The following is a 24997-nucleotide window of genomic DNA, read 5'->3' as shown; positions in this document are numbered from 1 at the left end:
AAATCGAAACATTATTTCATAACTATCGTGTACCTAATTACAGACGCAAAAATTTTAAAATTTAAAAAAAACACACATTGTAAAATCATTAAACAATACATTCATTGCATCACTCAGAATCTAAAAGTTGTTGTTACTAAAACTATTGAAATTAAAGTAAATTATCATAGACCTATAAGCTAGTTGGTTACATACTCACACACAAATAATAAATATTAGGTACATATCTCCAATATTTTACTATTTTAAAGCTAATACAATATTTATTCTTCTTTTAATACAAATGGAATTATTAACTGTTAAAGTCATATTACATTTTAAATATGTATGTAATTACAAATTAATATATTGACATTACAGATTGCGAAAATATATGTATTGAAGATTCAAAACTATATGTTGACTATTATAATATTTCTTATAAGATTTTGAACAAAAAATTATTTATTTTTATTTTATGTAGTAGGTAGTTGGTGACCAGTGGGCAGTGAGTAAAATAAGGTATGGAACACTTAAGAGGATGTCATTGTTTTTTGTTTCAAGTATCTATATTAATGATCATTAGCTTGCCCTCCCCTGCCACATAAGTCTGTGCACGCATATGATAATATAAACAAAGTATGGGATTTTATTTTGTATGTAGGTATGATTTGATTTGAAGTTGGAAATTTCAAAACTATCAGCGTGAATTTTTTTTTATGGATAAAAAAAAAACATCCGCAACTCAGGCCATTAGTTAGTAGTTACATTGTAAATAATAATAATAATAATAACCAAAAAAGTATACACCGTAAAATATTTATCATAGGTATTGTAAATACCCTAGGAGGTGTGATAGTAAACACATGTACAAATGGTAGTATCTACCAATGGTAACTACTTTTTTATTATTATTATTAAATCAGAGAATTATATTAATATGTCCCATTAACATTTTAAATATGCATACAAATGCAATCTATAATGCCAAAGAATCAAAATATCTAGGTTTATTATGTTCTGAAGTTCCGTGCATTATGTACTGTTAACAAATACATTAGCTTGCATATTATACAAAAATAAAAATGCTTACGTTTTAAAGAATTTGGATCAAACCCCTTGGTCGTGTAATGCGGATGCAACAAAACCTGTTGTATTTGGTTGATTATATAAAAGAAGCCAGTAGACATTTTAAGACGATCATAATCTTCAAAACATAAGTTGATAAAACCTAATCACGAATCTAAAAACATTATATACAATATACACCCGTCACCGTATGCATAGTCGTTTGCCAATGAAGATAGTGCACCTAGAAAGTAAGTACAGCAAAGATCAAGAAAACCTTTTTAAATTATTTTTTCCTCTCCAATTTTACAAGACATTTAAAAACGATTTTAATAAAAAAACCGGGTTGTTCCATGTTAAGACCTAATCTTGAATCTAAAAACATTATGAATTTATGTGTCAATGCCACAGTGACATTTTATTCAATTTTTTAGAACAATATTTTTAGTGAGGTTTGAATTAACAAACCATCTCTTACAAGGCCAGGAATAGTTCTTCAAATTGCTGTAAATGCCCATAATAATTCTCTGTTATCATTTATTTAAGAAATACGATATACATTTGAAGAATTGTACATAGTATTTGTAATCAATGGTAATATGCATGCATTTACTCCAAAGTTTCAAATGTAATTTATAAACCAACACAATAATTAACAATAAACGATGATATATAATATTAATTAGATAATTTCACACTTTGTTTAGTGTTAAGTTGTTTTTTTGCTTATAGACTTGAGTATTTAATTAAAACATAAGTAATATTTTAGTAATTAACAGGATTAATAACATTAGGTATGAATTAGTCATCTGAGATATTTTTACATGAATTATCAACTTAATAATTATATAAAATATAAAATAAAATAAATAAATAAATACATAGATACATAACACATACATACATTAACAATACACAAATTCTATATGAATCTAGACTAAACATAATACATTATTATGATTAATTTGTTCAGACCTTTCATACCTTATCACAGTAGCCACTATTTATACATAAACCATATTCTATTTTATATCAAATGTATATCTATTATGTAATAAAACCTCATTTTGAGCTCTCATAGTTTTAACAATTATTTTTAGAAAGACAATTATATTGTATTGTTAAAAATTACACACGACCTCACACCATTATTATAAATATAAAAATAATTTGTGCATGTGTATTGGGTATACTATAGTTGATTTAACTTGTAAATTAAAGTTTGAGATTAAATAAACATAACAAATAATACAACACAAAAACCAAGTAAAAAATATAAATAACAACAATTGTACACACATAAATTTACCACTTTAGACATAAAACAAAAAACAAAGACATTTGGAAAAATACACTAAAAGGACTAGACTATAGAAAAGTTTAACCAAACAATGTTTGTAAAACAAATATTGGTATTCTTCAATAAATTAATAGTACATTTTATCGTTCTTACATAGAGAGCTTTTAAACAGATTTTTTTATGACTGTCAGTATTTCAAATCATTCAATCAGAAAAAAAAAATTAAAATAAATTAAATACCACCAAGAGGTTTTTTATCGGTCAATTCAGTTAAATGTATGACTACTTGATGGTTTAATAAAAAACTATTAACAGATCATGTACTTACAGTAATATAAAACTTATAAAAGAAAAGTGAGGAAGGAATGTAGTGATAACAATGTATTGTACATCTTTAGTAAATCAAAATGAGTTGTGATGTTTTTCTTACACAATATCAACTTCTTTACCTCAGGAGCTTCCGAAATTTTTCTATTTCGTATATACTTGTAGATAACCTAAAATAATATTAGATTTACATAATATTAAGATATTTTCATATTTAATACATAATAAATGTTATAACTAGAGTTCAGATGTTGTAGCTGTATAAAAACTTAATAAGGACTTCAAAGTTCAAATAGAGCACAAAAATGCACTAATAGAACTTAAGTTATACATTTTATTACTGCAAGTAAAAAGTATGGAAAAATACACATTACGCGACGGAAAAGTTAATGTAAAACTAATGAATACTTTTAGATCATGTATTTATGTATCTACTACAGGTCTACGATATGTAATTTCTTAAAAATTAAAATCAATAAATTAAACATTATAACTTTAAACAGTATAAAATTCCGCAGACATACAGTATACAAATAAATTTTAATGTTTCAAATATTCTAAATATGTAGATATTATAAGACAAAACTCCAAAAAAAACAATTGAACAGTAAAAAACACCAATAAAATCATTAAAAAAAATATGCTAACAACATCCAAACGCTAAATATAACTTTTAGACCTAAACATTATACCTTAAAATAAATATATAATATTATAACAAATTTACAAATATTTAAGACAATTTTTCTCACCTTCCAAACGCATTAAATAGAGCAACAATTTCACTACGTTCCAATTGTAATGTGTGCTTGTTGACAGTGGTAGACAATTCATTATATCCATTCGTCCGTGCTTTGTTTGAGAATAATATTTTCAGAGCTGTTCCCAATCCTTGTACTTGAAGTTTTCCCCACAGTCTGCATTTATCACATCCCACACAATCCATAATGGTTGATACATTACGGAAATGAAGACGAAACTCTTCTTTTAACTTTTGAGCCTGTTGTCCACCCAAAAACATTGTATGCTCATTAAATTGTTGTGGGAATTTTCTGGAAAAAACACCAACCGTAAATAAAAATAAACAAAACCAAAATAACTAATGAAAAAATCTTACTTAATAATTCCTAAGAAATTGTGGACAGCCAGTCGAGTGGCTTCATCCTCTTTATCATTTCCTGTATAATACTCTACTTGTTTGAGTAAAGGTGCAGCTTTTTGTAATGCTCTCAGTTCAACGAGATACAAGAAATATAAATTTCTGAGCCACTGTGTGCCCTCACCTTTTGTGTACTTAGGACCAAACTTACGTTCAAATTCCTCAGCATTTGGACCCCAAAAACCGGTGCCACATGGGTTCAAAAATGTCGATCCTTTATCTATTAAGAGTAATAAATGTATATTAAATATATTTTATATAAAAATACTAAAAAACACAAAATAATAATATTTAAAATATATATATATATATATATATATTTGTTTAGAACTAAATACATATTTCTATTTATGCACATACCTGATAATAGATATTGAGCACTAAGATGGATATTAATACTTGTATGAAGACCCGAAATTGCTCGATAAAATGCTCGTTTCTCCAAACACATTCCTGTAATCAATCCTCCTTAAATACAATTTTAATTAAAACAGATTATAAATAATTTAGTATTTACCAGTCAACTTTGCTGATATAATGTAGACTTCAAATAAATTTTTTGGCCTAAAAAAATTAATATCAAGTTTTAATTGCACCAAAATTAATCAATAACTCATTAACACTCACCTGAAACAGTTTTCCATGTAAATTGTATTCCAAACGCGATTAGCTGAAGGTCCTTTATATCCGGTATATCGTTCAGGATTTAGAGATAGGTCAACGTACTCGGCTTCCCCATCATCATCCGGTAGTGTACAGTACATGTCTTGTATATCGTCATGGGCCTGCCAGAGAGCAAAATCCTCCATAGCTGCAGCACTGTACAGAGAAAGTAAATTAAATTAAAATTAATATGTAAATAGATTTAAATAGTAATCATAGTTCATACCTATTGGTCATTATAGGTATCATTGTCTATTAAATACGTTTTTAAGTATAACATAACAACATAGGCACTTAAACAGCCATTGTTAACAAATTAAAAAAAGTGGGTAAGTGGATGGCGGTCTGCTGTTCAGTAGGTTACAAGTGGGTTACTGTAATGGATGATGTTAAATTTGAATTCAATGATATAATATCATTGTATAAGGAAAACGATTCTGAGCGAAAACGGTTAGGTTTGATGTTTTTATGATATTATTAAGTATATATTTGATGATATTATTGCGAATAAAGTAATTTATATATTTACCTATTTGCGTCGAACTTTGTTTTAAATTTTAAACCCTTAACTATAAAAGTTGTACACTTGTTGTACACAGTTGTACATTTTTAACTACAAAATAATTATTACATTTTAAATTTGATAAATTTTGTCAAAATTCGAACTTTAAATGCTTACAAAAAAAAGTTGTGCATATGTATTTTTAATATTTTTCAACTGCTATTGTAACAACATATTGGAAGTCTTTTTACCAAACACACCTACGCTTTTTTACCCAACAAATAAAATTTTATTGATATTTATGGGAAAAAAAACTAAAAATACATTCATCGCTTCGCTCAGAATCTAAAATTTAAAACTGACAATGTTTGTTCTGATAGCTCAAATCGAGTCGAAATATTTTCAAAATTTTAAGGTGTATAGAAAATGCTAATATGAACATTCAGTAAAATGTTCATGTATACACAATTATTTGTTTTTCGATAACAATAAAATAACAAAACCACTATATGAGAAATCGAGTGAATATCCAATATTGTAAAAATATGAATTTCAAACAATCATAAAAATTTAATTTGATTTACTTGTAGAAATTTTTTTTTGATAAAGACAAACTTATGAGGAATCTTGTATTATATTTTCAAATCTTAGATTTCAAAATAAAAAATTTTACGAATTCTCAACTCAAAATAATTTGCAAATGTTCGTGCTTTTCCGAATTTTGTCAAGATTTGAACTTTAAATGCGTATAAATAAAAACTGTGACTCGGCGCGGCGCAGTGGCTGAAATCAATCACCCGACGTGATTAGGAGTAAGCAACGGCCGCTGCCACTAGTTCTCGGATGGGTGACCATCTGGGTTCGTTGTGCGCAAAAACCTTGTCACACATACACGTGTTCCTAACCGACCGTACCAACAGTCCCAACCCTACTGCAACAACCCTACCAACCTTACAGGCTAATGACCTCAGTCGTCGAAGCCTTAAAAAAATAACTTTTATGTTTTGACTAAAGATTTTTAGTATTTTTTTTTAAAATGTCCTTGTAACAATATAGTAGGAGCCTTGTATTAAATTGGAAACAGAAAATGTTCCTAAACAGTTCAAAACAAATCAAAATAATTTGAAAATGTTATCGTGTATAGAAAATGCAAATATAAACGACCAGTGAAAATGTATATACGTTCATTTGTTTTAAAGTTACACCAAAAAGCAAAATCGATTTTGGGAAAACCTATTTTGCGTAAAAATTCCCGTTTTTTCTTAATTTGTATGTTGTTTTTCCTGGCGCTTTTGAAAACTATTGGGAATTTTAAATTTTGACCTCCCCGATGCACCAAAAATATTCTTTTTCCCATCAATTAAGATACTGAAGTTGTGAATCGAAGCATTATTATTTCGACTACGTATCGTGTACACAGACACCAAAATAAAAAAAAAAATTTTAAAAAACACACATCATTACATCAATACATTCATATTTCACTAAGAATCTAAAATTTCAACAAAAAACAAATGGGTATCTTATATTATGTATAACTGGAATTTTTGTAGTTCAAACAACACTAGAACAATAATTGAACATGTAATAGTAATATTAGTAATGTATGTTAGGTAATCAAATAATATGTTCGGATATTATTATGATACGATTTATAAATACATGATATGAAATTAGTATTGTTAATTACACCCTTACAGTATTTATAATTTATTATTATACTATACATTTTACGTATATTATATAATATATTAATACATATATCCCAGGCGAGTGTGTCATCTTTCATTCATTCTGTAATATCACGGAGTCCCACCAAATATAGTTTATTCTTTGTCTCTGTTGTAATGGTTGATTTTCCTCTAAGATTACTTAAAAACATAGAAAAAATGATTTTGCGCAAATGCGTTTTGTCTATGTTGCGCGTGGCCTAGAGTGAGAAAACAAATGTCAAACAAACTAACATCCAACAATACAAATCGTTCGGCAGCCTACTACAGATATACGTATACCGAATGTGGTATGTCAAAATAGTCTGGTTTCATCGCTTGCTCCGAGTGTTGCTACCAGGTAATCGGTAAAGGAAAATATATGTTAATATATTATTCATATTTTATTTCAATTTTCAATACTAGCTGACTCCGTGCACTTATTGTTGCCCGCAATGGCGTACACAGGATTTTTCAATGGGGGGACTTAAAATTTAATTTTTATTCTGCCCAGTCTAATAATTTCAGACGTTTGTTTGGGTATTTTAAAATATTTAAACAACTTACACTTTTCAACTTTTCTGGTAAAAAAAATGCACTGATTATAAACTTCGATGAATGCTTTTGGAAACAAATTGGATCTAGTTAGTACTTTTAGGAGGTCAAAATTGAAAATTCTCAGTACTTTTTAAATAATTGAAAAAAATAAAATAAAAATTTGTTAAAATTGTTTGGTAACCTTGGTTAGACCGTCTTCACTTGGATTGTATTAAATTAATTTAAGTTTTTTATTTAAAAATGTCAATAAAAAATTATTTGTCAGGTTAAAAAGCTTAAAAATGTAATACATAATATAAGATGTATACCACAGTTAATTTGTAGTTCAAAACTTATAAATTATAAAATTTGTATAGCTAAGGCTTGACAATTTAATACAAGGTCTTTCATTTAAGTATTTCATACATTTATCAAAAAATTACTGATAATTTTAGGAAAATTGGTATGCAAATACAGCTCGTTCAGCGTACGCCACTGGTTGCCCGTTAAAAATGCCAACTCTATAAGATTTACACTTTGTTCAATCCATTATTTAATATTCAGTTTAAAAGTATTCAAAACTTAAACATTTTCACCAATCATCTTGAATCTCAAAATACTTGTGCAAGCACAACTTTAAAATGCGAATTTTGGAAATGCTTTCTTAGTACACACTTACATTGTGGTACGAAGATGCCGTGAAAATTACAAGCCTCAAGCTATCATTGTTTAGGCACTACGTTGATCAGTCAGTGTGTCAGTCAGGACACGTTATTTTATATAATTATATTAAAGCATTGATTATAAATGATCATAACCATACCGGCCGGCATTGCCCGAGAGACTAGTTTTGTGATTGTAGTATATTGTCAGCCGTCAGGTTATATTATTATTATATTTTGCAGACCCCGCGAAATGCGCACGCAAGTGTACATTTTATATACATAGAAGATAGCTGTCCCCTGTGTATTTCGTAGCCCGTAAAAAATTCCACCACTTATATAATTTAAACTTTATGTTAAATTCGTCACTTAATACCCGGTGTAATAATATTCAAAACTTGAAAAAATTGCTGTATACAATTTATTTTTACAAAAAATGTAATTTAATTTACATACCCTCGAAATAAATAGTTGAATATGTTTGAAATAAACATTGAATTGGTTTTTCAATAATATAATCTTATTTTTAATAATTTGTTATAAAAATAAATATTTGGGATATAAAAATTAAAAATGTATCCATCGTTTGGAATTTATTCTTTAACTTTAATAATATTGTAAATACCTACTAAATATGTATATAATAATGAAAATTTCTACAAGTCCGTTTAAATAAGCCTAATTTCTGAAAAGTCTTTTTTGTGTGTCGGTAGTATAGTTACTAAAAGATATTATTGAATCAAAACGAATACCAAGATCCTTAACCGTATTTAATCTTCACACAGCTATAGGTCATTTAAATAATAGTTTACGATAGGATTGTTTTTAATGAAAACGAAATATTTTTATATTTATTTAGGTTTAAAGACAAATTATTTAGCTAGCTAATATTGGATATTATTCAAATCAATTTGCAAACCTTCTGTATCTTTTGAATTTTTTATTTCCTTAAATTTTGCAACGCTGGCGAAAAATAATATTTAAGAATGAGAAAAAAATGAAAAATTTATAGAAATTCATTTTTCAACTAATAAGTATATATACGTCTTCGGTGCTTAATGCTTGTATAATAATATTCTAATTAAATATAAACATATCAAAATTGACATTTGTAAACAAATTATAAACACTTCTGAGAAACAGAGGTATACTAATTGTATATCTATGAAATTAAATTTAATACAAGCTTGCAAGTTAAAAAAAGTATTTCAAAATTGGAACTAACAAAGACAAAAATATACCTAACTCTTAAAAATTACGGCGAATAATGGATACAGAAAAGAAAGAATTTGAATGAACAATAAATGTATAATATATTTTAAATATTAAAATATAGGCTTAATTAGTTAAATATTTCTTTTAATTCCATAATATTACATTTTAACTGTTTTAAGTTTACATAGGTATTATATTATTATTTCATACTTATGAGTGGAATTGCTCCTTTTAGTTTTATGGTTGAATCTGTTTGAAAAGGTGGTAAACATTAAATACTTATGTAAGTTTATATGGTAAGTACGTAATAGCCAATAAGTTATTAAATACATTGTATTTACTAAAAACAATTGGCAAAACTAAGAAAAATTCAGATATAATATCATAAATTATTATATCAATAACTATTGTTTTCATATTTGTTTTACATGACAGTTTTTAAGTATTTTTAATTACTAATAAGTATCAAATGTCAATCATTCTGTATGACTATATATGAAAGCAATAACGTCTTTATATATCCCCAAACATTACCGAATGTAGTCTTACCGGCATAGATAATATAAGAATGGATAGGACATGCCTATACCAGTTCCATATGGGGCCGTGTGCTTTTTTGGGGGAGAGAGAACGTAAAGAGAGAAAGACGATATGGGGCTTTTTAAGGTTATGTGCAAAACTATTTTATTAAATAATAATGAATAACATGATAGTCAGTTATATTTAGATATTTGTCAGTTTGTATTTTGATTGTTGTACCACTTGTGCCTGGAAAATTACTCTAAGCTTTGTTAAATATTTAAAATATTAAAAATATTAATTATTATTTATCAATTATCATATCAATATTTGCCCCATATAACCTTAAAAATAGTATCACTTAAGTTTCATGTGATAAGTTCTTATGTCCTATCCATTCTTATATTATCTATGCTTACCGGTTACTCAAAACAACTAACAACTAATTGGTCGGTTGAATATACGTTGCGATCGCATTTAGTTTATTTTTAAGGACATTATTGTGTTAAAAAGGTATTTTTGGTTATTTTCTAAAGCATTTTTGATAGTTTTTTAAATCCTGGTCCTACTTTTGAGGAACCCCATATTATACTTGTAAAGCTTAGCTATCAAAATTAAATATTATATATATAATATGTAAGTATATTTAATTACAAAACAATAACATTTTCAAAATTGACGAATTTCGATAAAAATATTGAACTTCAAATGCTTATTTAAAAAAGTCGTGACTATGTATCTTTAATATTTTTAAACAGCTATGATGAAAATTTATGCGGACCCTGTATACATTATCAAGGTTCTTGACCCGAACGAATTTTTTTTTAACAAAATGTATAGAAAACTTTATTTTATTAAGATGTGTTGCTAAATGCAAGGTGAATTTCGAACTAAAAAATAATTTAAAAAAATTGAAAATAGCTCAATAAGGGCCAAAATTATTTTAAAATTTTACATAGTATGGAAAATGGTTATTTTAACATTTGGCGAAAATTTCAAGTGTCTATGGGGTTATTCGTTTTTGAATTACAACGAAAATTTATTAAAAATTAATATTATATGAAAATTAGTTAATTTAATGATGAAAAACCAATATCGTAAAAATTTTAAATTCAAAACCTCATAAAAGTTATTAATTAATGTTACTTTCCAGTAAACTTTTTTTTGAACTTTAATTGCATATAAAATATAATTGTGCCTATGTATCTTTAATATTTTTGTACTTACATTAATGAAACTTATAAAGAACCTTGAGTTAAATTTTCAAGATTATTTACTAAGTGAAAAAGTTTTTATCAAAAATAATTAAATAATTAACAAGTTTACAAGCTCAAAGAGTCAAAATATTTCGGAAATATTACAATTTATTGAAAATGTTAATATAAATATTTGGTGAAGATCGGTTGTTAGTTTTTGAGAGTTACACCTAAAAATTAAAATTGATCTTTTCAGAAATTGATTTTGCGTAAAAATTAGCACATTTTTTCATTATTATTTTTGTTTAGCTTAATTCAATCTAAAACTACTTTGATTAGAATTATTTTGACCTCTTAAAAGTACCAACTAGATTTACTTTTCTATCAGGAAATATGCTGATCTCGATAATTGGAGCATCCTTACTACTCCAAATGTTGATGACAGACAGAAAAAAACATACATCTTGTAAATACAATACATTTTTACGCTCCGCCCTAAATCTAAAAACAATCTGTTAAAAAATTTAAAAAAATCGTCCATTTTAAATGTCTTAGAAAACTATTCCATTATGTATAGAAAATGGTAATATACACTTTTGGTGAAAATGACAAGTATAAATGGTTACTCGCTTTTGAAGTACCTACAACAAAATAAGAAAGTCGATATTTTTTTGAACTTGGTTTTGTGTAAAAATTCCTGGTTTTCTTAATTTATTTTGTTTTACCCGATTATTTTGAAAAGTATTTGGAATTTTTAATTTTATTTTTACTTAAGTACCAACTAGATCCAATTTTCTACCAGAAAACCCCTTCAAAGTTAAATTATTTTTTCAATTATAATTGTTGAGTCGTGTATACATACAAAATAAAAAACCAACACACATCATTCACTATAATTGTGAAATCAATGCATTCATCGTTCCACTCTGAGTAAACAAAAATCAATATTAAACTTATTATTTCACACATGCATGCAGTTATAAATAATGTTTAAAATATTATTATAGCAACATAATATATATATTAAATATTTTGTAGCATACTGTATACCTAATATTTTATATTATACTTTATAGGAATAGGATGTAACTATGTAAGACAATCTACATCTTCTCGACACGTAAATGCGACCCCTGAGGAATCTATAACGCGATGTTGATTGGGGGGTTATGGATATCCAAAATCTAAATAATTATACCAATTCTCAGTTGTCTAAGTCTATTATTAAATATATATTTAGTACCAGATCTAGGGGAGGGCAATCCAGAGCCCATGCCCCGAGCGCCAATTTAAAGAGAACCCAAATTTCAAATTTTAAACTCATAATTTTTTTTAAAAAAATTGAATCTTTTGTAGTTACATTATTATTACACAAGTATTTCAAATTAAATAGTTTTAATTCAACATAGACACACTTGTAATGATTAAGAAAAGACATTCGTCATATTATATCATAATATATTATGCTTTCGATTTTATGATTTTATTTTTAGTAATTTATATAGGTATAATACCTATTTACGTGAAACCTTGTTTTAAATGTTTAATTCTTAGCTATAAAAGTTGAACATTCGATAAAATTCGAACTGCTTATAAAAAAAATTGTGTCCATGTATTTTTAATATTTTTCGAATGTCATTGTAACAATATATTAGGAGCCTTGTATTAAATATTCAAGCTTTTTGACCCAACGAATAAAATTTTATTGACATGTATAGAAAAAAAAACTAAAAATTGAAAATTGATATTGTCCGTAAACAGCTCAAAACGAGTCGAAATGTTTTGAACATTTTGTCGTGTATAGAAATCGCGAATTTAAACAACCAGTGAAAATTACGTGTATACAGGGTGTCCCACTGAGATCTGACAAATGAAATAACTTTTGTTTTAATTAATATTTTTAAAAAAATTCTTTTAAATATAATTCATAGACTACTGCGCTACATTTTTAGTATACATTTTTTATTTTCATTTTTTTTTTTTTTAATACTGAAAATAAAAACTTAAAAACTGATAAAAAAAATTTCCAAAATATCCAAAATAGCCAATTTGTAAATCTGATTTTCAGAAAAATTTATATCGTAAAAACATTTATTTAAGCCAAGTGGCTGATTTTTTACCATTTTTTTAAATATCAATGTTCTTATTAAGTAATATACGATCTAGTTTATGTTAGAAACATTATAATTTCAAAAAATATAAATCATTTTGAAATTATTTTATATGAACATTTTGTAACATTAATATATATTTAAAAAAATGGTAAAAAATCAGCCACATTTCTTCTGTTGAAGAAAATCGAAGCAGTTTTAGTAAATTGAAACTAATTAAATCATATTTAATATCAACTACAAAACAAAGAAGATTAAATGACCTGTTAATCATATTCATTGAGCACGAAGTTGCGAAATCCATAAATTATGAAGATATCATTAACGAATTCGCGTCAAAAAAAATTAAGAAAAATAATAGTTTAGTTTACTCTTATAGGTTCTAATGCTTCATTATAAATATTATGATATAGGTTTAAGTTCTATATTATTATTTGTTTTTTATTGAAAATAACAATTTCTATAATATATATGTATAATATCTTTAATGGTGATGTGAATATTTAAAATTATATTGCCTATAATAATCCGTATTTTGACACAATTTAGGACACATGCATTTTTTAATGGTAACTTTTAGAGGCGCTAATATTATGTTGTGCCCCGGGTTACATAATTTGTAGATCCGGTACTGTATATATTACACTATAAGATTAATCGAATTAAGTATAATTGGTTCTCCTGCACTTTTCTTAATTTACGAGTTGGTATCCAACCGGTATATTTCAGAAACTCAGTTAGTCGTTAGTGCATTAACGATTATCACAGAATGCTACAAATTCCTCACCAGTTAAGACACACCATTACTTCTTTAAAATTATCTATATAATGTAAATATAAGTATAGATACCGAAATACTTATTTTTTGATTCGCATATTGTGTGAAACTGACCTTATAGTTGTGTTAATGTAACCCAATTCGTCTTGCATTGCTTCTTCACACTCTTGTTGTTGTGGTCCTTCCATATACTGTGCGGACAAACATAGTTGTATTATTATATTTTAAATACAAAAATAAAAAACACAAAATTATGGATCGAGTGTTTTAAATTGAAGGAATACATGGAATGGATTACGCGGTATATTCGTTTATTATGATCGTGGAATTGAGACCAAGTTGAAGAACAGAAACAGCAACCACACTAGGAAAATAGCAATATAGCACGTTTAAAAATATTAATGTATACGTTTTAACCTTTTGTTTTATTAGGCACAATATCATAGGCAATTATTAGGCGAAACGCCCTTAAGTTTAATAATTCATCATCGTTACAAAACACTTACCTTAATCGACATATCTTCATCTACTAAACTATGACGACTACCTTTCAAACCTATGGGTAAATCGTCCTACATACAAAACCATAAAATACAAAATAAATAAATTTGATCTTTTAACACATATAGTTTAAATGATTATTATTTATTACCAACTGGCAGGATTCCACTTGGCAATATCTCATAGCACATTTGCTGTCGTCCGACCAAAATGGACAAGTTCTACGTAGATTTACCTAATCGCGTAAATAGGTATATATCATAAGTCAAGGCCATAAATAAAAATAAAAAAATTCTTACCTTAAAAAATTTAAAATAATCTTTTGAAACAATACTGATAATACGAGGGTATATTTGATAGTTATTAAATTTATCAACGATTTCTACTGTGCTGTTTGTCTCGTCGATATTCCCTTTTAACTGTAAAACAAACAAATACAATTAATTATTATTTTTTTTTTTTTTATTGGGTAACCCGCGGCAACATAGGCCATTGGGTGTGGGGGAGGGCACTGTAGATTTTTAAATTGGGTAAGTTGGTACACGTGTGTGTTTTTGGCAGAATTTCTAATGGGACACCCGTAGGCTTCTGCCGTGCCCCGGGTGGGGGGGGGGGATGGCGGCACTTGTTCTCCGGACACCGTGACTTGCCCGAAGAAAAATGCCGCCCGCGGCCAAGGTATCGAACTCGGGTCGGCCACTCCGTCCCCCCAATTAATTATTATTTTGACCATCTTGATGTACATTAAATAAATTAATAAACATCTATACAATATATTATGCGCATTGTTATATAATAAATTGTAGTATAATACATTTTACAAACATTTATAATATTATATTCCTATATTGTTTAGTATATTATATACAATACGCATTCAAAAAATGGTACAAGGATTAATAATAATCATAATAATCACGTATATAATATATGCGTGTGCGGCGATTGTTGAAAGTGTCATTACCCTATTGTCACTGCAGCGAAAACAGTTGTCAACTTTTGTGACTCCGCCGTGCATAGTAACATGCCTACTATTATGCACCGCATAATATAAAAAATACAATACACAATACACATTGCACATGATATTCAATAAATAAAAAGGTTGCCCACCATATTCAAAGAATTTTTACGATAATTAAAAAGGTAAAATATTAATTTTAAAAAAAATGGGGGGTAAGTGGATATTTCTCAGCTGTACAGTAGGTTACAAGTGGGTAACTGTATAATGGATGGAATTAAATTTGAATTCAATGATATAATATCATTGTAAACAAAAAACGATTCTGAGAGGAGACAATTTATCAGTGTGGATATTTTATATTATGTTTATTGTTATTACATATTATTAATACAGTAGCCAGTAAGTTGAATTAATATTATAAAATTACCTACAACAAAATAACTAAAATCGTTATTCTTGGTGCCTATGTATTTTAATATTTTTCAACTACTATCGTAACAATATGTTAGGAGCCTTGTATTAAATGTTCAAGATTTTTTACCCAACAAATGAAAATGTCATTTAATTGACATTCATAGAAATAAAAAGTAAAAAATTTGAAATTGAAAATGTCCATAAACAGTTCAAAACAAATTAAAATTGTGGAAAAAAGTGTAGAAAAAATGCTAATATAAACAACCGGTGAAAATTTGTTTTAAAATTACACCAAAAACCAAAATCGATTTTGTTAAAAACCGATTTTTCGTAAAAATTCCCGTTTTTCTTTTGTTTTTTCCTGCGCTTTCGAAAACTATTAGGAATTTTTTATTTTAGAAGAAAATCTAAGCATTTTTACTGTCCTAAAAGGAGATGACAGAAACAAAATAAAAATAAAAAATAACACACATCATTGTCAACCACTAATCTATATCTGATATTTAATCGTAGAATAAGTTTTTTTTCTCCCCGTGGTCAATATTTAATAAAATATTATACAAACATTATGCAAACAATGAATATCAACAAGTAGTTAGAACAAAAATAAAAGTAACGTTTAATGAATAATATTTCCACTGTAAGAGGAAACTGTATATAATATATCCAACAAAAGACTTGCCGCGAAAAAAGTGCTAAGTCCCAGACTCCCCCTTCCCCAAAAAATTCTGCCTATCAAAGTAGTGATTACATTACAATTAATTTTAATTTTATTGATTATCACTTGGCCAGTTTCTAATTTGATCAGCTCTTTGGCGTTGTCGATGACTGAAATTGTAGTATCAATCACACATTAGTTATTTTTCTTTGAAACTAGCCAAGTGATAAGCAATAAAATTAAAATTGATTTGTTGCACATGAATGTATTTGTAGGCAAGGTTAGGTTTTTGTTGGATATTATTCCTTTTTGCTGGAATTAGCAAAATAGTCATCTTCTTGGGTTTTTATAAGGCACTGGAGGGATTAATCATGTTTTAGATTTCCTTCTATTAGATCGTTTGAACCTTTGTTGAACTAAGGGATTACTTTTATATTAGGCACTTATTCTATGAATTACGTACATTTAGGTAATTATTTCTTATTAATAAATTTAGAGTTTCTAACCAAATTTCTTATGAATAGTTAGGCTGTAATACAAAATATACTGGAAATTAACTGGCGCACTACCGCACAGTGCGCTCTGCGCTCAGATGGTATAATTATTATACATTATTATACAAATACGGACATATGATCTTTTGGCGGCGTTTCGCGATTGTTAATCAATATAAGTACAAGTTGTACAACTATTGAACTATATCTAAACATTTGAAACTTTGAACTTAAAAACAATAATCATAATAATATGCAGTACCTAGCCGAAAACTAAATTTTGATATACGTCGCGACGGACCGCGGTTGTCAATTTCATGCAACTTTATGTATTTAGAACTACAGTCGCTAAGGCAGCATTAATTTTGAAAAAGTTGCAATTTTTAGATTTTTCCTTTTTGCCTGTAAAGTTTACATTTGTGCCAAATTTGACATTTCTACCTCACGGGAAGAGCCTTATAATTTTGACAACCAGTGAGGCAGTAACAAAAATTCAAAATTTGAAGTTTTCCTCTTTTGAAAAGGCTTAATATTAAGAGCTCAATTTTGTACAATGTCCTAAGCTATGTAAGCTTAATCTATAATTTTAAAAGTCCATCTTAAGAGGAACTATATAGATATGAGTGTTAGAAAAACTAGATGAAGCCGTTCGTGTAAACTCTGTTCCTGGTACTTGGTCGGTGAAGTGCCGTGTGATTATAGATGTACCTACAATGTATAGGTCCTAAATTACTGCATGTCTGCATACGCGTCCCGAGAGTATCTTTATAGGAGTAATGAGTAGATAATATATATTATAATTTATATTACCATACAGTATTTATAATATACATTATACAGAGAACATTTTAAAATATTTAACATTGACACCTGTCATTTACTTGCTTGTAAATTTGTAACAAGACGAAAATGATCTATAGATTAATATTGGAATGTCACTATCGGGTGACATGGGCATTCTAATATTAAGAGCATATATACATTATTTTTAATGTGTTGACGATTAAAAATGTGAAAAAAAAGATCAATCTTGATTAGATATTGTGTGCTTATCCAGCTATATGTATATCAACTAATATCCATCCAAATTCCTATATTATTTAGAAAATAAAATACACGTAATTCTACACTATTTAGTATATAGACGACATAGATACTTGTCGTACTATATATATTATTATGTATTAAAAGGGGTTTCCAAAAAATTGACCACGACTTAGTTTAATAAAGTGATCAAAAATTTAAAATTTAATAGGTACCTACTAAACATATAACATAATAATATAACAAATATCTCAACGAAAAAAAATCAGTGGCAAAAGTATATTGACAATACGGCAATAGGTATTTTATTTTTTTCTATAAAAGACTGCAAATTGGAATCATAAAAACAAAATTTAAAAAAATGTACCTACATTTCATAATTCATAAACTATGAACATTTAAAATCGCGAGTCTCATACTCTCATATTTTTACCTTCGTAAGGTGAGCAGCGTGGAAAGTTTGGAGACCCCTGTTCCTATGCGGGTATAGCATACTTCTGTTATAATATTATGTACCTATAGGTAATAACGTGAAACATACTTCTCTGACGCGTATGCATAAACATTAAACACCAATAGTTGTAATTTGTAATTAACTGTACGGTCATACAAATTAAGCGTCGAGTACAATAAAAATATTATATTATACTGAATATGTTACGAGTAAAACTGCAGTGCCCTTATTGCAATTTGCAAATAGCATTGCTATGCAATAGCACATGTGCTTATAAATATTATATTGTTGTGCATCCTGACGACTCTAAGTTTATTTGAAAATTTTTTTCCCTACTTTTTAGGGCCTACAGAATACGTAGATAATCGTTTTAAAGATCATAATATAGAAACATACAACTGCTAAAAAAGTTCAATTTCATATCAATTAAGAATGATATTAAACCCATTTTACTTAGGTTTTTTCTTTATTAATTGATATTTGACATGCGTATAGTATTTTTAAAGACAATAATATTGTAAATAATTATATTATTGCTATGTTTTTAATTAAACAACAAGTACTAGTAGTACCTGTATGGCTGTATGTGTACAATCATTTAAAATACACGATTTAAGTGGGAAATATTGACATTTTGTACAAATTACAATACAAACATAATTATAATTTTTTTTTTGTTTAAACATAATTATGTATATACGATATAATATGTACACTAATAACCTAGCTAAAAATATGTTACATGATACCAACTACGTTTACAAGTAATGTAGTGGAATTCAGAGTTTGAAAATTAGAAAAGAACAAATTAAACATCATAAATCATAATTATCATTTATCAACGATATTTGTTGTTTTACATTATACATGTAAATATAAATATAAAATCAATATTTACCAAACCTAACTTTTATTTAAAACTCCATTTTCAGTTTGGTATAATCTTTAATATAAGGTGTACACTGTACCCCCTTCAAAATTCTAAACATCTTTAAACTAAAAGTAATGTTGTTTGTGTGGCTTTACGTAAAGTTGAATATTTGTTCTTGAAAGTTAAAATGTTACTTCCAAATATTGTATTTGTGTCAGTGCATAATAATAATATAATTACAAGATGTACCTATAATATATAATAATATATATCATGATAAACAAACGTTAAGTAAATAATAATATGAAAGATTTGAAGGAATTTAATTCACAGATAAACGTATATGTGATTCAATCTAACAAATTATATTATTTTTTTAGGTTACTGGCTATAAAATGTAACATTCCGCTCAAATATAGAGATTTTTAAAATAGGTGGTGCTAAAATTATGTTACTATTGTAGAGTCATTTTTTCAGGTACTAACTCAAAAAGAGGTTAGCGACTCGGATAATAATTATACTATATACATTGGCCCAGCTATGCATACACTTTAAGAAGATATACACAATAAGTATCATGACACCTGCATTTAGTGTATCTAGATACAAGATAGGTACATGATACTTTAGTATTTACAAATCAATTTTATTAACTATTAAATTGTATAATTATTTTACTGGCAGTTGACACAGACACAGACACAGTCACACAAAAGACAGAACAAAAAAAATTGTACAACAATGCGAATATTACACTGTATTTGCTTATCAGTACTTTTAATTAAATTTTTTATAATATGTGGAAAGATCTAGGTAGCGAATTCATATTTTATGAGAACGAAAATTTCATTTTATTGCTTATCTGTGTATTACTGTAGATATTATAGATAGCTGGTAATTAAATTTAATGTTTTTAAAATTATCTTACAAGTTATAACATTGTATGGTAAATTTCTTCATTATTGTTCATTTCGGCTCAAATGCACCAGGACAATTTATTTTTATCTAATGACTAATGAGTAATGACTATTACTTATGCATACACTGATAATATTATTACATATTTTTAGAAAGTTGGTTTGATTAAAATGTAAAAACAGTATTTTCAAGTGCTAAATATACAGTGGCGTATAAAATAATGTTATATGTAATCTGTAGACTGTAATCATACGGGGTGCCATCATTGGGCGACTTCCCCCTCCCGCTAATCAACCCACATCCCATTTACTTATTGTACTACATGTAAATACAGATTGTAAATATACATTTTTGTCATAATAAAATAAGTTTTGAAACTATGCTAAACATCATTACTACTAACTTATTTTATTATTATTTATTACACATAAAAACATAACAGTTCTCTGCTGTCACTATTAACTAATGGTGCAGACAGTGCAGTTATCAGTGTCTCTTGAGAGAAGCTGTCTCATGGCCAACATTTTTTTAGGGAGTTACCTCTCTAAGGACTTGGTAACAAATATGGGTGTTAACCACTTTTCAAATGTACATGTTTTACTAAAGATCTAAAAAAGTTGGGTTGTTTTGACCATGGTGCGATTAATGTGGGTTAATATAATAATAAAAAAATATAAAACACAATCATTATGAACTTTCAAAACTTGCATGTGTATGCATATTATAGAACTCTACCATATATTTTGTAAAAATAACATAAATATGATAATTATGGACAAATAAAAATATAAAAATCAGTAAATACACACTTCTGGTTATCAATAATTTGAGCAAACCATTAAAGTACCCATAAGTACCTATGCACCAATTTATTTTTCTAATTTAACTTCATCTTTTATAGTTCTTACATACGCTATACAGTAAACACATGTGCTAATGGAAAAGTTCAATAATGCTAAAGGTTATTGGAAGGGTTATTAGCCTATGTAATACCCAGTAATACCTAAGTGGCTAAGTATAAAAAATATAATAAGATATTTTATTTTCTGTAATATTTCAAAACCTCGTTTAAAACTTATAAAATTCCTATTTTTTTTTTTTTAGAATTGTTGACACTTTGGAAAATCAATTTATTAAGTCTAAAATAACAAGATATCAAACAATTTATAAAAACGAATATCAAGAACAAATTTATTAATAATTCATATTTAATAACCCAACTTATGAGCAACTTTAACTTTAATATGCAGAATATGATTGTATGCTTCAGTAATTACACCATGCTAGCTTATTTTAATGTAGTAACTTCATACTTTGTTTGTGCTATTTAAAACATAGGACAAATATCTCACAAAAATGTATTTCAATAATATAAATAAATATTATTATGTCTTATCGTACATATATAAATTATCAAATATGCCAACTATTGCTTGAATATATTTCATGAAACGTATCTATAAATATTGTAATGATGGCTAATAAATGAGTCATTAAATGTGATTAATTTTGACTTTACATAGGTATTAATAACTTTCTCCAGTATGTATGCATGTTTTAACTAGGGCACATTCCAAGCATTTTAAAATTTAAATGAGTTCATAGTTTTTGATGACACAAAACTATCAAATACTGAATTATCATTTGAAAAGAGAACACAGATATTGTTCTCTGTTCAAATTCAATGAAATGTGATATCGGAATACAATGTAACAAAAACTGAATATAAAACATGACCTACTTATTTTATTTTGTATTAATACAGAACGAAGCCCAATGAACCAAGAATAGGTAATAGATATCTAAGAAGTGAACATTTTAACTTATGGCTAATAATTAAAACTTTAAATACAATTTACTTAAGTAACTTAAGTCCTCATTGTTTTACACGTCGTATAAAACATGTTAGGGAGAGTGGAACTTATTGAGAATGTTTAATTTTCGACATGTAGGTACCCTCTGATGGGAGTAGATTGGTTTAAATAATACTTGGCCAGTGTGCATGGTACAACTCACCTCGTTTAGCCAACTGTTGTCGATGTGACTATTGACGATTGAACTGGAAGACGAGAAGAAACACACGACGCTCATGTACAGACAAACGTTGACCACCAGCATGAATAAACAGTTGGCACTGCGGAACGACATCTTCTCCTCTGAGCTGTCGGTTATTGGTCAGAAAGACACACCACCGCTGACCTCTACTGCTCACTGGTGCGTCAGCGAACTTTCGGTGATTGATGAGCTTTTATTGTTCGGCAACCGGCGAGACGTCGTAGCACGTCCGTCGTCGATCATTGTCCGGAGCGTCTTGTCTTTGTTTTCAGCGATCGTTTGTTGTTCTCAGTTTCTCAGCACCAGATAATCGTGTTGTCGTTAAGTCTTGTCGTCGATAATTTCGAACACCGGGATCGTACTCAAACAGAACAACGACAGCCACGATCGGCGTTATCAACGCGGACTGAGAACGGTTATCATTTATGTTTATAATCTATGGGGCACACGGACCTTTACAGTCGTTGTCGGGCAACGGAAACACGTCAGTGAATTACGACTTACCAGTAACCAGTGTTGGTCGCAGGCAGTATATTATTATCAAATATTGTTGTACCAGAGCCTGCAGCTGATACAGTGCTTGAATTTGCAAAATTAAAGTAGGGGGACTCTTATTGTTTAATTAATACTTTAATACTTTAAAAAAAAAGAGTCCAAATCACTTGTTCAATATAAACGTTATTATTGAGCTAAGTGGCTATGTCCCCCACCCCCATACCTTCTTTTTAAATCATATAAAAATATTTATGTATAATGAATTTTAAAACAAAAAAAGGCATTAATGCAGTTTAGCTCCCAAGCGATTTTTTAGAATTTTTTTTTTCAAAATGTGTGTTTTTGCATGCTTAATTTGGTGGTATTTTCTAAAAAAGCAGGTCGAACTTATTTTGGAAGTTGTGGTCAAAAAACTTCAAACTGCTCAATTTTTTCAAAAATCGTGATTTTGAATTTAAAATACAAAACATTTAAGTTTTTAGAATTTTTTTTTTTAGAAATGTTTGTATTTATATTCTTAACATTTTGATGGAATCAGAATTTGCCTATCGTACTTACTTTTTATGTTATTGTTAATAAACCACATAAAACTGAATTATAAAGATATTTCAAACATTTGCATATTTTAGAAACTCAAAATTTTTTTTTTTTTCATTTGATGAGTAATAACATAAATACATTTTTGGTGGAATCAGAACTAACTTATATTTTTTGGTTAGGCTGGTTAGTTTGGCCGCGATGGGTACAAATTCTTCAGCTCCAGAGATTGTAGGGTGGCGATCCACGCCAAATCTTAAGTTACTGCAGGTCACCAGCGATATCCAGAGACCGGAACCGTCTGCAGGACATCGAGATTCCAAGGGTTCACTGGAAGACAGGCCATGTGTATCTATTTAGAATATCGCTGTGCGACCAAATTTAGCTGACGAGACACCTGTAGTTATCGGATGGCGATCCACGCCAAATTTAAAGTTTCTAGAGGTCTCCAGCGATATCAGGATACCGGAACCGTCTGAACATCGGGATTCCGAGGGTTCGCTGGAGGGCAGGCCATGTGTATCTATGTCGAAATGTCGGATATCGCCGTGCGTCCAAGTTTAGCTGGTGATGCTCCCGATTTAGAATTGCCGTCTGTCACGTCCTGCAAGACAGAGTTGCCGGTTTCGAATGCAACGCAAGACACGGACGGACAGCCTGTAACCGCGGTCAAACACAGACGTCCGTTATGGAACCGGACGAAGAAATTCGTCAGGCAATTATTTTGTTGTTGTGGTTCTATTGACCACATATACCAGAAATAATGTATATTATAGAGTTTTAAACGTCCCCTCCCCTCCCCCTACCATCTAGCCTATTTTTTTGTGCTAATAATTTAATAATGTAAATATGTAATAACAATGTACCTACCTAATAATTTTACGAAAAAATATCTATAAATTGTATTATATACCTACCAATAAATAATAATAAATAATGCTATGCTGCTGTAATTTACATGAATAAACGTTTTTGTTATAACACCCATGTTATATATTTGATTTGTATTTGATAATATTATTAATAAATGTGTCGACACGTTTGTATAAAATTAATTTATGTAGCTTGTAGAAATTATGTGTATATTGTTCTGGTATAATATACTTTCGGTTTTTTTTCAACCGGTCGCGGTGTAAAAATCTCACTATGAACATTCGTATTGAATTCTCAAGCTTTTTGACAAAAGAACAAAAAATGTTAACAACAGGGTGCATTGAGAAAATACCAAAAACGCTGCGATATCATGCCAAGAACCATGATAAAAAACATGGTAAGACTCATTAAAATGTTATATTAGGTAATATATTATATTATCAATAAAAATAAAATATCTTTATAACTGGTTCCATTAAACGAGTATAGCACAAAATATTTTATATTATAATATTATTTGTTTTATAATTATATTATATTAATATACTAGCTGAGGTTAGTTACCCGGGTCTTCGCCCGAGTCATCACTCAATTACCTATGGATAGGAGTTTATAGTTTAATTTATTGACTGGAAGTTGTTAAGTATAATATATTCTATTATTATTTTGTTGACCCAGCTGAAGTTATAAGACAGAAATTAAGTCTTGAAATGAAATTGTATATGCGTTTTAAGGTTGAACTATGACACAAATCAACAGTTAAAATAAAACAATATTGAAGGAGATTCTTTTAGTAAAAAGATTTAAGACAGAAATACAGTGGCGGATCCCGGGCTTAATTTGGGAGGGTCTTGGGGGGGGGGCAAATGCCCCCTTTGCCCTCCCCCTGAATCTGCCACTGCAAAAATACGAGTAGATAATACATAAATAGTAAATAATAATCGTACAGAACACTGATCTAAAAAAATCTAAAAAAAAAAAAATCAAGCATTTC

General features: G+C 28.3%; 1 protein-coding gene across 1 annotated transcript; it reads right to left on the bottom strand.

Annotated features, from left to right (window-relative positions):
- Nucleotides 1-1553: 1553 nt before the first annotated feature.
- Nucleotides 1554-22548, bottom strand: LOC132952186 (ero1-like protein). The gene is made up of 11 exons (XM_061024379.1): nucleotides 22060-22548; nucleotides 14526-14645; nucleotides 14378-14461; nucleotides 14232-14297; nucleotides 13840-13916; nucleotides 4461-4652; nucleotides 4351-4397; nucleotides 4194-4286; nucleotides 3792-4053; nucleotides 3427-3726; nucleotides 1554-2844 (listed from the first exon to the last, which is right to left on the bottom strand). The coding sequence occupies exons 1-11, from the start codon at nucleotides 22189-22191 to the stop codon at nucleotides 2793-2795; spliced, it is 1425 nt and encodes a 474-aa protein (XP_060880362.1). The 5' UTR covers nucleotides 22192-22548; the 3' UTR covers nucleotides 1554-2792.
- Nucleotides 22549-24997: the final 2449 nt, after the last annotated feature.

Source organism: Metopolophium dirhodum, chromosome 9 (genome assembly GCF_019925205.1).
Source record: "Metopolophium dirhodum isolate CAU chromosome 9, ASM1992520v1, whole genome shotgun sequence".
In the NCBI taxonomy this organism is placed as follows: domain Eukaryota; kingdom Metazoa; phylum Arthropoda; class Insecta; order Hemiptera; family Aphididae; genus Metopolophium; species Metopolophium dirhodum.
The sequence above is the reverse complement of the archived record's forward strand: the minus strand, read 5'-3'. Positions and strand labels throughout refer to the sequence as shown.